General features: G+C 38.4%; 1 protein-coding gene across 1 annotated transcript in view; it reads left to right on the top strand.

Annotated features, from left to right (window-relative positions):
- Positions 1–13,577, top strand: part of LOC132911676 (cadherin-99C) — a 114,893-nt gene that overhangs the window by 61,501 nt on the left and 39,815 nt on the right. Inside the window, exon 2 of the mRNA XM_060968448.1 lies at positions 3,531–3,606. Coding sequence (XP_060824431.1) covers positions 3,531–3,606 — 76 coding nt within the window. The remainder of the gene's footprint in view (positions 1–3,530; positions 3,607–13,577) is intronic.

The following is a 13,577-nucleotide window of genomic DNA, read 5'->3' as shown; positions in this document are numbered from 1 at the left end:
TCATAGAAGGATACAATAGGAATATTCTAAAAATAATCATCGACTTGGCCGCGAATATTTCACGCAAATAGACTTTTATCGCAAACAAAATTCGTATTGAATTTTCTCAGTATTTGATAAATAATAGAGAGGCGGATGGGGCTGTTTTCACGTTAGGCGTTCAGAACTCGGTAATAACTCGTCGCCCACGCAGGGAAGTGGCCGCGAAACTCGCTTCACACATTTATGTACTCTTTAATAGGGAGGATTCGATGAAACTGATAGCGTTAAAGCGGTTGAACGAACGGGAGACGCGTTAAAGCCTGAAAATGCGAATGTGGGATGACCAGATATGAGAAGTTGATTAGAATTCTTTCAACGAATTGAAATCTCTGTATAATTTTCGAGATAGCGGTGACGCGTGTACAAGCAAATAAGTAATTCCATACGTTTTGGATAATGAATTTTATTCTCATTCGCGGTGAATCGTGAAGCAGAATTCTATTTCGAAAGTAATATGCGATACGAATGCCTAAATACCGTATTACGAGCTCGTTACTATAGTGGTACGGAGTACGAATTCGTATTATTTTAATTATTCTCAGGTAATTGAAGAACGTTCGAGATAATCGAAGCGTAACGTTTCATAGTTAAACCGAACGCGCATTGGACTGTGTTAAATTTTATTTACAAGGCCACACGATGAATTCGATAAAAATGTATTGCTAATAGAGCAAATAATAAATTTAAAAACTCGCATTGCGTTCGGTAAGCGCGATTGATAAGTGTTAAGGTTATTCAGTGGGTGGAATTAAAGAAATGCGTGGGCAAACTGCAAGGTATTGAAAGTATATATATTGTGAATAATAAATTACAAAATATGTAGTACTATGTAAGCCGATCCAGATCCTCTCGCTAGTGTCACGAATCAATTTTCCTTTTTTTCCATGTGGCACGCCAGATGTGACGGTCCTTGCGAGATTCCCCGTAGTCCGGACGCCAAGACCTATCTATTGTTCTATTAACTCGCAACAGGCCTAGGAAGACGACATAAACCGAATCTGTTCAGTTTCAGTTTCCTTCACGTAAACATTTTCGGTTTATGTTTGTTGCATGCTCTTACCTAATACGGAGAAAGCGGGTGTCTGGCAAGATAAGAGTTTTCCCATGAACAAGGATGCCCACGAGCCATATCTAGCTCTCCTTGTCTTTGCTACCTAATTCATTTACCAATGGGCATCGCGGATCATTACCCTCACTTTTCCACCAAAAAGTGTGGACAACGAATCCGCGTTCTGAATTCCAAAGGGAACACCCACACCGAGTTTTCCTCAGTAAGAGCAGTAGAGCAGTCAGATAGTCTTGAACGGTCACGTCTAGAGCTCGGAAGTGTATTGTAAACAAAAGAGAAAAATAAAAGTTTCTTTTCTCCTTAAATTCATTATTATTTTACGTGACACTAGCAACGTTACCCTGAGACTGAAACAACTGCCGAAACCAACGTCGCACGTGTACCGCTTATGGTCTTTCCTCGACGCATTCTTTTGTCTACGCGCTATCGATGACCTTAGCGCTTGAGAAACCGAAGACCAGATGTACAGTATTCTCAGATGTAGAGTTTTCTCAGAAGTGACGATCACTTCAACAATAAGTAAATAGAATATGGAAATATCGCGGTCTGGGCTTGGATCCAAGAAGAAAGTCGCTGTTCCTTCGAAATATAACTATTCCTTTTAACTTTCTATCATTCTTCACGAAACACTCGTATCCTGTTTGTTTGCTGTCTATTAATAACACGGTGGCGGTAATGTTTATACCCTACTAAATCATAGCCTGTCTCGTTCATCGATCCTTTCTGGCATCCTCGACGATTTTAATGATGTAATTCTTGGAAATTATAGCGCATACTTGGACCTTCCACTCCAAGAGGGGCGACTGGATGTACGCCAAATGGAAAATATGGAAAGTATCTAGTTAACTAGGTATTTTTCCTTGCGAGAAACTCGCGTAAACAAAGGAAGGACGCCAAATTATCGAAGCAGCTTTACTAGACACGCCGTTGTAAGCCACAGACGGGGTATAAGACCGCAACGTACTCATGCCTCTACTTATCTTGCTCGTTCAATGGACTTTCTACTGCTCGCGTTGCGTCAATCTTAAACTTGTAGGCAGCCGAAAGTATTTTAGTAAGGCAGCCTCGTTCGATCGCGATCCACACACACTTCCAAAAGGATATTTTCTATCCTGATACCAGATATTCGTGTCTCGTCGCTACGTAACAACTTGATAGCGCTGTGACGGTATTTAAATCGTGACATGGCTCGCATGCATCCAAGTACATGAAAGATTAGAAAAAGACAGAAGGGCGAAAACAAACGAGAAAGAAAGAGAGAGAGATGGGCGGCAGGGGTAAACTGGCCGCAAAATGTTGGCCATTATCGATAGCCCGGCAAGGAGGAGACGTTGCAGTGTGTAGACACGTTTGATGAGAACGCGCACGCGTCCAGGTGACGGAAACACCTCGGGTCCGAATGTATGCGAGCGAAGATCATACGATGCCGATAACATTGTTTCCCTTCGTCCAGCACATTTATAAGCGTCGCAAACATCCTTATTACATACCGTGCATCAATATAGCATTAGCATAGACCCCACGTGGGCTAAGCGTTAATTCTCTTTTTGATCCTGTTCCTTATGAAATTCTGCCTGGTAACGTGAGCGAGGCGGGATATGAGACAGGATGCGAGTTCCGCGCTATACCTTGTTAGGTATTCTTTTCCTCTCACGTGTCGTATACCTGTTACACACGTAAATTTGTATACGTCAGGGCTTTGAACGAAGCTACTTAATACTTCTTAAACCGTCGCGTCGATATGCGACCTAAAGAGGAACAATTCGTAGACCGTCCGTGTTTTTTTCTTTTCATCCCTTATTCTATCTATTCCGTCCCTCCTTTACATAATAATTTACACGCTTTACGATACAGTTTCTACGACCTCCTTCCACGCAGATTTTAATTATTGCTCTCTTGGTTACCTTGTAGTTTCTGCGTTTCACTCTTTCCGAAGAGCTTCGAGTAAGTCTCAGCTACACATGCTGCTATTTCTTTGCGCTGTTTTCCTTCTTAAGCCAATCGGGAAGGAGCGGATGATAAAATACGCGTTATTAATGGTTTCGAAACGATTCGAGTTGACTGTTTGCGAGGCATTTCGCGCTTGGTATTCGATAAACAGTTTCTCGCAGGATTTTAGCAGCTTAAGGCTTATATCGTCTCGAGTGACGAACATGAAGCTTTTGTTCGTAAAACGATTCCATTGCATAAACGATATTGCGCCAACTTCGTATCCGCGCCAGAGGTATTTCTGCGTTATTATCGTTACATTAACGTATAATTAAGTATCTTTCATTTAACCAGAAATTATAAATCAAGCAATTTGGGGTACAAATAAAGCACTGTATCGAGCAATTTAGAACACGTTAATACAGAATATCGTCATCGAAGTATCGTTCGACGCCAGAAATTTATCGAGATCCCATTATTTCTTTTTCAGGCAAGGACAACGACTGCGTGGTTTTGCTGCTTACTCTGCGTGTTTTTATGCCTTCGTAACGTCACTTCGAAAGCTGGTAAATAATGTTCAATCGTTACTCTTTTTCCCAATACTCAAATATTTATCGGACGACATTTTTATTTTTAACCTTGAGTCAAATTTTGCCATATGTCTTTATATATATACTTTTCATTTTGCTGTTTGTATCAATTTTTTATTCAATAGTTAAGGATTGAGATTTGATCGTTGATTAGTTTCAGTCAATTTTTAGTTTTTCATTTATACTTTATTACAGTTTATAAAATCGTATAAAATATTTATTATGTCGATTTTAAGTACTTGTCGTATTTTATAGTGGAAATATTTTTGAACGCATGTAAATTTCCGACTTGGATGAAGTAATGGTTTTTAATAAAACACTTTCTCAGTTTACTCGACGAAAATACTTTCTCTTTACGACATAAATACATATATACGGGTATTTAAGTTTATATATAGCCTAACGTACGTATTTATACAGTAAATAAAGAGATGTGACTTACGCTGTATCGAACACGTTAATATGATTAACAATAAGTCCGCCTTAAAAGCTACTTTGATCAGTTTTATGTTGGTAATGCTTGTTTCATAAAACTGATGATTTAATTAGTATATTCTCTATGATAGATGTAAACAATTATTATATACCATACGACATTTTCTTCCAGTTCACTCGATATTGGTTTTGCACACGGTTAACATATTTTTTAAACTTTGGTCTTTTATATCAAATGTGCAATGTTGTGTTATTTTTGCTTAAAAGATTCAATACCACGTGTTCGTGTACTTACAGAACGAAAGTTATTCCATGTTCAAAGAGAAAGAATGCCGTTGAAGAAAACCGATTTTATTTTAAAATCTATTCTGGAATGTTCCTCTGAAAAAGTATTGTTCTGAAAGCACCTACTATCTCTATTTTCTTTTCTTTTTTATGTTTTTATTTGCGTTTATTTTACAATCAATTCTCGTTAGAGAATTTTAGGTAAATTTATCTGGCGTGGTACTAGGACATAGTTAATAAGTGTTTATAGTATGTTTGATTCTATTTAAATCTAGTGCTTAGGTCTGAGGTGTAATGTCTTTTTAGCCTGCGGATCTGTTCCGACGTGTCGAGTAGTTGAGTAATTAGAGGGTTTTGGTGGTTGTTAATTCTTGTGCTATGTCTACTGCTGAATTTGGATAATTCTTCTTTGACTGTGGGTATCTTGAGGTCGTGATGTATCGTTTCGTTGGTGACGTACCAAGTTGCATCTATTAGGGATCTTAAGGTTTTCGATTGGAATCGTTGAAGAATTTCTATGTTAGAATTACTTACTGTTCCCCATAGTTGGATTCCATAGATCCAAACAGGTTTTAATATGGCTTTGTACAGTGTAATTTTACTTTGCGCGTTTAAGTTGGGACGTCGGCCGATGAGCCAGTAGAATTTTTAAAATTTTGTTTTGAGTTGTTTGGTTTTATCTAAGATATGTTGTTTCCATGTTAATCTTCTGTCCAGAATCATGCCCAGATATCTGACTGACTCTTTATCTGAAATAGGTGTATTGTTTATCGTCACCTGTGAGCAAGTTTGTTTTCGTTGCGTGAAATTTATGTGGCTGGATTTGTTTTCGTTGATTTTGAAGCGCCATTTGTGGAACCACCCTTTCATTGAGTCGAGACCTCGCTGGAGAGTAGAGGCAATTGTCAGGTCTGAGTACGAGGCTAATAAGGCTGTATCGTCAGCAAATGTCGCTGTGGTTATATCTGTCAAAGTTGGTAAGTCTGCAGTGTAGATGTTGAACAGCAGGGGTCCGAGGACGCTGCCTTGGCGTATGCCAGCTTCTATTGGAAATGTTCAGGTTATAGCGTCTAAGTGTTTTACCATGAATTGTCTATTGGTTAGGTAGGACTTTAGGATGGAGTAGTAGGTGTTTTTTTTATTTTATTTTATTTTGGTTATTTTACAATTTGTCCTTGCGGACATTTGGTAAAGTGTTATATCTTGTTGGTGAAGAATAAAAAAAAAATATAAATAAAAAAATAATATAGCATGTGGGCGGCTACCCCCAGCGGGGTGCCAGCTTCGTTTTTTTTCCCTAAGTTATATCTTTTATGATGAGTAGTAGGTGTGTGGTAGGATTTTCTTTAGTTTGAACAATAGTCCTTCATGCCATACTTTGTCGAATGCCTGCTGAATGTCTAGAAATACCGCAGTGCAATATTTTTTCTTTTCTAAGTCTTGGGTGATTTTGTGAGTTAAACGATGAATTTGCTCTATCGTAGAATGTTGCTTTTGGAAACCGAATTGGTGATCTGGCAGTGTGTTTAGATCCTCTAAGAGGAAGGAGTCGTATCATTAGCATCTTCTCGAATAGTTTGGATAAGGTGGGTAGAAGACTAATTGGGCGATAAGAGCTGGTTTCACGTATTGGTTTTCCAGGTTTGGGAATGAGAGTAATCAATGATATTTTCCAAGACTTCGGATGGTATTGAAGGCGGAGAATTGCATTAAAAATGGAAGTGATGATTGCAATCCCTTTTATGGGAAGCTCCTTAATGGCATTGTTACTTATCAGATCATGCCCCGATATTTTTTGGAGATTTAGACGACGGATTAATTCTATGACTTCTAGAGATGAGAAAGGCTCAATAGGAGGAGACATCTGGAAGGGAGAGTGCAGGTATTCAGTTATTTCGTCTAGAATAGTGGGGGAATACTATGGTTCGAAGACGTTAGTTAAATGACTAGCAAACAAGTTAGCTTTTTGTGTAGGGCTACGCGCCTAGCCACCTTGCGGACAGCGAATTGGAGGGATTGTTAGCGGAGGACGAGAAAGTTTCCTGGATGCCTTCCATAGTGAGTAGTTAGGGTCAGCTGTGTGAGATAGGTTGGCAAGATATTTTTGAAAACAGTCTTTTCTGTAGTTTCTAAGGGTTTTAGTGAGTTTTCTTGTTGCATTATTTAGCTTGCGCTTGTCGTTGGGTGTTCTATGACTCTGTCATATTCTCCTAAGTCTGCCTTTTTCTACGATTTTTTTAAATATGTGATGGGGATATTCGTGTTTATTGTCGAAGCTCTTCATAGATGTGGAAGAACGGATAGCATTTACTTTGCTGGTGTTTAGGTATTCGGCGGCTGCTTCTATATCTTCTTTTCTTTTTAGGCGAATTGAGGCTGATGTTGTATGATTGAAGATTTACCTAAAGAGTTGCCACTTGGTGAGTTGGTTGTGAATAAAGCCATTAGGTAGATTTTCAATAATTGTTAAGTTAATTATTGCTATTACGGGTGAATGATCTGAAGAGAGTTTCACAGAAGATTTAATTTAGACATATCTTGGCGAGATGTTTTTGATTATGAAGAAGTCTAATAAGTCAGGTAGTTTGTTATTGTCAGTGGGCCAGTAAGTGGGTTCGTTTGTACTGAGGTAATTAAGTCTATTGGTGTTTATACTGTTCGGTAGATTTTTACCTCTTACTGTAATAAGTCTGCTGCCCCATTGGGTATGTTTAGCATTGTAGTTTTCTCCTGCTATGAATCTATTGCGAGGTTTTCGAGGAAGTTATCGAAGTCCTCTTTAGAGATAAAATGTCTAGGAGGGCAGTAACTGCTGACGTGGTGATTCAACCATGCCAATCTTCTATCGCTACGTTTGTGGCTTGGAGGTAGTCCTTCTGGAACGATGGAAGCTCATAATGTTTTATGGTGGTTTTAATGATAATTCCGGTGTCTCCATGGGCTTTTCCACTGGGATATTGGGTATGATAGAAGTTATAACCATTTATTTTTAGGTAATTTTTATCGGTGAAGTGGGTTTCAGATATGAGCATTACATCAATGTTTTGTTGTTTTAAGAAGAGTTCTAGTTCGTATTTATGCTGAGCTAGACCCTTGGCATTCCAAAGAGCTATGTGTAACGGTTTTATTTTACGTCGCAGCGTAGTTTGCTCACAAGGAGTGTAAGCAGTGATAGCAAGCTTTTAAATTGCTCTGATTGTTGTTCGATTAATTTTTCGAGCCTATCGAGATTATTCGTGCTTTGTGCACTGGGAACTGGGACTTTCCAGAAAAATATTCCTATTTTGGGAATGTTCATTATGGATTATCGGTCTGCTTTGTGCTCCTTGAACTACCTGAGCATAGGAGATTGAAGGAGTAGATAGCTTTTGTGGGCTGGGTGTTGGAATCGTGAGGTTACTCTGGGTTTGGGGTCCTTGTTATTATATAAGGTCTTGTAGGCTGAGCAGCCTTTGTAGTTCGCAGGGTGGTCTCCCTGACAGTGAATACATTTCGCTGATTTAGGAGTTTCTGCTGATTTAGTGCATTGGTCTGTAGAATGAGGGCCTGCACATTTGACGCAGCAGTAATTACGGTTGCAATACTTTTGCGTGTGGCCGTATCTCTGGCACCTTTTACACCGAACTATCTCTTTTTTTGTAAAAGGTGGTTCGAATTTTATTACCGAGTTCATTAATCGGTTGATATTATATATTTCTTTGTTGTTTGGCTTTTGCTTTAAATCAACAAAGAATAAAGATAGTGGGTTTTTTTTGTGATTCTGTGTCTTATATTGCTGATATTGGTAACTTCATGGCCAAGATTTTGGAGTTCGTATTTCAGTCCGTCTAAGTTAGCAGAGTGGTGAATGTTGCGTAGTACCATTCGAAAGAGTCTTCCTTGTTTTAGTTGATAAATGTGGAATTTAGCGTTCAGGGTTTTTAGCAGCTTTGTTAGTTTTCTATAGGAGTCTGGATTAGTCGGCAGAATTTTAACCTGATTGTTTTTGATTTTTAATTGATAATCTTCTTTGTTGATGTCGTTCTCGATGGACTTGATCATTGTTTGAATATCGATGACGTCATCGATGAAGATTGGTGGGGAGGAGGAGTTTTTTTGCTTTTGTTGGGTTGGTTATGTTTCTATTACATCCATAGTGTCGTGTGTGGATTCTAGTAGTTCGAATCTGTTGTAAGTGGAGATGTTTATATTTTTGTTGGGCGAGTCTAGCTTGCGTTTTTTGTTGTCATTTGTATGGTTTGGAAGGTGGGACAGTTTGTCCTTTTGCCACGGAGGAGGGAGAATAAAACGGTTATAGCTTTGTTCGAGTGAGCTAGTTCCAGATGTTTGGAGCATCTTCCAGCTAGTTAATTCAAATTGAAATAACTAGTCGAGAGGCTATGATTCGGATTGGAGATTAAAAGAGTCTGATTGTTCGCTATTAAGTTTAGAAGCACTTGTTTTATTTTTATTTCACTTCACTTTCGGTCGTCACTTGTATTGTAACACCCAATAGACCTCATAAAAGATATAACTTAGAAAAAAACGAAGCTGGTACCCCGCTGGGGGTAGCCGCCCACATGCTATATTATTTTTTATTTATATTTTTTTTTTCTTCACCAACAAGATATAACACTTTATCAAATGTCCGCAAGGACAAATTGTAAAATAACCAAAATAAAATAAAATAAAAAATTTGTATGGTTTGGAAGGTGGGACAGTTTGTCCTTTTGCCACGGAGGAGGGAGAATAAAGCGGTTATAGCTTTGTTCGAGTGAGCTAGTTCCAGATGTTTGGAGCATCTTCGAGCTAGTTAATTCAAATTGAAATAACTAGTCGAGAGGCTATGATTCGGATTGGAGATTTAAAGAGTCTGATTGTTCGCTATTAAGTTTAGAAGCACTTGTTTTATTTTTATTTCACTTCACTTTCGGTCGTCACTTGTATTGTGAACTGTACTAGACACTAGACACACACGTGTTCACGCTTCAGCAGTCGACGGCCGAAAGCGAACTATCCCTATGAAAAAGTTTACGTTTTATTTCCTCGGAAACCGTTTCCTTGCTAATGCAATAGTTGTACATTTTGATACAAATATCGATGATAAGTTTCGATTATGTATGTACACCTTATTAATGGAACGTTCGTTCGAACCACGACGGGTGGACAGGAAAAAAGAAAAATGTTTCTCGGAGGGAAATGTTGAAGGGGCTGGCAGGATAGCACGTGCAATCTCTCGTACATAAATCTATCTTAGCTGATTGCCAATTACGTCAAGTGGATGTTTACCCGTGGTTCGTGTACGCTACGATTGACGCCACGTGCGTCTTTTGCCTCTTACGTATACATTCTGTTCGATCTAACGCGGTGACAGATTGTATAACAAGCTTGTCCTCTCTTCTACCCTATCTAGCATACTGACTTGAACCTTTAACCCTTAATTACTGGTTATGTATAGGTGTTTCGTGCTTCGTTGCGAGGATGTAATATATGTAATATATGTATTATATAGGTAACTTGCCGGAAACAGCGTAAGGATGTATGACAGCCATTCATTTGCAAGCATCGGTTTAATATCTTCTTAATCGTTGTTAACGTGCCATCTAATATGATTTCCCGTTTCAATTCTACGCTATAATTTTTCCTAAAGCGTTCAAAATTTGTGTTTGGTCGATGGAACGAGAACGATGAAATTCCTGTAGCTATTTCATAGTATACTATATATACTATACTATGGTAACTACCCACTACCTATTTACGCACGTAGTAGCAGAACGTGTAAGACAGCATTTACAGCTTAGACGAAGCAAAATAATAGATAACGAATGACAGATAAGCGAAAAGATGAGAGGTAGAGGTTTCGGACAGGGGAAAACTAGAATTGCCGGATAGGTGATGGAAGAAAGGGAGGGAGGACAATCTGGTTGCGTGCCGGGAGTACCGACAAATGTTGCAGCCGGGCGCATAACTCTCTAACTCTAAATGGTCAAGCTGGATATCGTGGGAATCGATGTTGTAAACGTTAACAGGGACGGTAACGTTTAGCGTTTTACCGCGTCGAATTCGCTATCGTGAAAATCGTTTTAACTGGCGTGGCCGGCGTTTCCGAATTCGTGTGCGTCGTCTGCGCATTCGCCGAGCAGCCAACCAATCTGCGAAAATCATATAACGCGCCTACTGAGAGAAGCAGAGAGAAAAAGAGAGACTCGCAGTGTCCCAATTGCAATTACCGAGGTAGCGATGCAATTACTAAAAGTTACATCTATTTAACGCAAACACCATTGATACGAAGTCACGTTCGGTCTAACATGCGAATCATCAGTGCTTTGGGCGCAACTCTCATTACGTAAATAACGTTTTTTTATTTTATTTTGGTTATTTTACAATTTGTCCTTGCGGACATTTGGTAAAGTGTTATATCTTGTTGGTGAAGAAAAAAAAAATAATATAGCACGTGGGCGGCTACCCCTAGCGGGGTACCAGCTTCGTTTTTTTTCTAAGTTATATCTTTTATGAGGTCTATTGGGTGTTTCCTTTTTAGTCTTCTTGCGATGTTTGTTGCGTTGCACGTTTCAACTGCCAGCTGGTTCGGGTGCGTTTCTATTCTTGTTCTGTATCTTGTTGCGAATCTGGTAATCTCCTCCTTGACCATTGGTATTCCGAGGTCTTTCCTTATGTCCTCGTTTCTAACGTACCACGGTGCGTTTACCATTGTTCTAAGGATTTTGGCTTAGATTGTTTCTATTTTGTTTATGTGGCTTATTGCTGCTGTTCCCCATAGTCGAATTCCGTATGTCCAGATTGGCTTTATGATTATTTTGTATATTTTCAGTTTGTTTTCTGTGCTTAGTTTGGATTTTCGGCTTGTTAGCCAGTGCATTTGTCTCCTTGCTATCTGTATCTTGTCTATTATTGATTTGATGTGCTGTTTCCATGTCAAGTGTGTATCTATGTGAAGTCCAAGGTATTTGACTTGCCTTGTTTGTGTTAACGTAAATAACGTATACGCAAACTCAATAATTTTAACCGTTCTATCGCTAAATCGTATCGCTTGTGGTTTGTAGTTGAGTAATTTGGATCATATGCCAGGTTTTCGTTAACTCGACGTGTGTTCGTTGCGACGATGGCTCGATCAATAGTAAAAGGCCAGGTTGCGGATTTGTCAGTTTTACGATTACGAAAATCATGATCTAAGAACCACAAAATATAAAGGCTTATCGTTGATGCGAAATTAAATACAAAAGAAAAGTTTCTCTTAGTACAAAAGAACAGACATCGATCTAGATATCGTAAATTTGAGACTGTCGTGATGGTACGATTAATGTTTCATAGATATCCATGTAGCATGTTTTTTCTTATATATATTACTCTTTGTTATATAAACATTCATGACTTAGTTTGCCATTTGGAAAAAGCTATGAGATATACGAAATAGAGAACGCGTGAAAACATTTTCAGGTAGAATGCATTGTCGAAACCCCCGTGTATTGCCAGAAAAGGTCACGATAATAAGAGTTTTACAACGTTACGATAGGTGTTATTTAAGGATAGAATTAACAAATTAGTAAATAGAATACCGCATAATCATCTAAAATATCAAAACGTTTGCTTTTCCGTTCACTACGATAAAAGCGACAGTTAGACTAGAAAATACTATATATACCTACTATAATACTATAAATACTATATATTACTATTTGTTATATAAACATTCATGACTTAGTTTGCCATTTGGAAAAAGCTATGAGATATACGAAATAGAGAACGTGTGAAAACATTTTCAGGTAGAATGCATTGTCGAAGCCCCCGTGTATTGCCAGAAAAGGTCACGATAATAAGAGTTTTACAATGTTACGATAGGTGTTATTTAAAGATAGAATTAACAAATTAGTAAATAGAATACCGCATAATCATCTAAAATATCAAAACGTTTGCTTTTCCGTTCACTACGATTAAAGCGACAGTTAGACTAGAAAAGTTAAACGACTACTAAAGTTTATATTCCGCGAACATTGTTTGTTCTACTCAAAAAAGTCAACGTTTCGTATAAGAGAATTTTGCGAATAACAAAAGTTTCTTAGTAAATTTACAATAAATAGTAGCATGGAAGATTGTAGAAATTTATTGGAGGAAATTTATCAATGAAAATCAAAGTTGTGCTCGTAGACATACTTTTGCACGTACCTTTCTTGTTCTAGCTTTCTCTCGCGAATACTGGTCCGGTAGTAAAGTAGTAACGTGCCGTCTAAAGCCTCTGGTTTCTAGCGTACCTACAGTTTGTCCATTCCAATGTTCAACGACCCGTCGCGATCGAACCGTCTAGCACGGAAGTTCATGACAGGCTCCGATAAACTTCGCTCAGGTGTTGTTTGCTTTTTAAAAATCCGTTCGATCCGTGGATCGAACCAGTTCCTTTGAATTTTAGTATCGACACCGATCGATATATCCGCGATCGGTTGTGCGCTTCTTCGAAACCGTCTATATTTTCCATCCATCTAAGCGAAATTATTGCGACGGAGTGTACATTTTATCCGTCTTAAAACCCATCTGTACGCCGCGCTGGTCTGTAGCGTCTACTTTGTACCTGAGTGTGCGGTGTATACACAGTGGTTGATCGCGTTCTTCGGCGCTCATAGCTCACGGATCTTGCGGCCAACTTGGTAGCCTCCAGCCTTCGTAAACATCAATGCCCCAATGTGCACGGCATATAAGATCGATATACAGCCGTAATTTTTTTTTTTTTTTTTTTATTTTATTTTGGTTATTTTACAATTTGTCCTTGCGGACATTTGGTAAAGTGTTATATCTTGTTGGTGAAGAAAAAAAATATAAATAAAAAATAATATAGCATGTGGGCGGTTACCCCCAGCGGGGTACCAGCTTCGTTTTTTTTTCTAAGTTATATCTTTTATGAGGTCTATTGGGTGTTTCCTTTTTAGTCTTCTTGCGATGTTTGTTGTTTTTTTTTTTTTTTTATTTTATTTTGGTTATTTTACAATTTGTCCTTGCGGACATTTGGTAAAGTGTTATATCTTGTTGGTGAAGAAAAAAAATATAAATAAAAAATAATATAGCATGTGGGCGGTTACCCCCAGCGGGGTACCAGCTTCGTTTTTTTTTCTAAGTTATATCTTTTATGAGGTCTATTGGGTGTTTCCTTTTTAGTCTTCTTGCGATGTTTGTTGTTTTTTTTTTTTTTTTATTTTATTTTGGTTATTTTACAATTTGTCCTTGCGGACATTTGGTAA

This window comes from Bombus pascuorum, chromosome 11, assembly GCF_905332965.1.
Source record: "Bombus pascuorum chromosome 11, iyBomPasc1.1, whole genome shotgun sequence".
Lineage (NCBI taxonomy): Eukaryota > Metazoa > Arthropoda > Insecta > Hymenoptera > Apidae > Bombus > Bombus pascuorum.
Note: the sequence above shows the minus strand (reverse complement) of the source record. Positions and strands in the feature narration are given on the sequence as shown.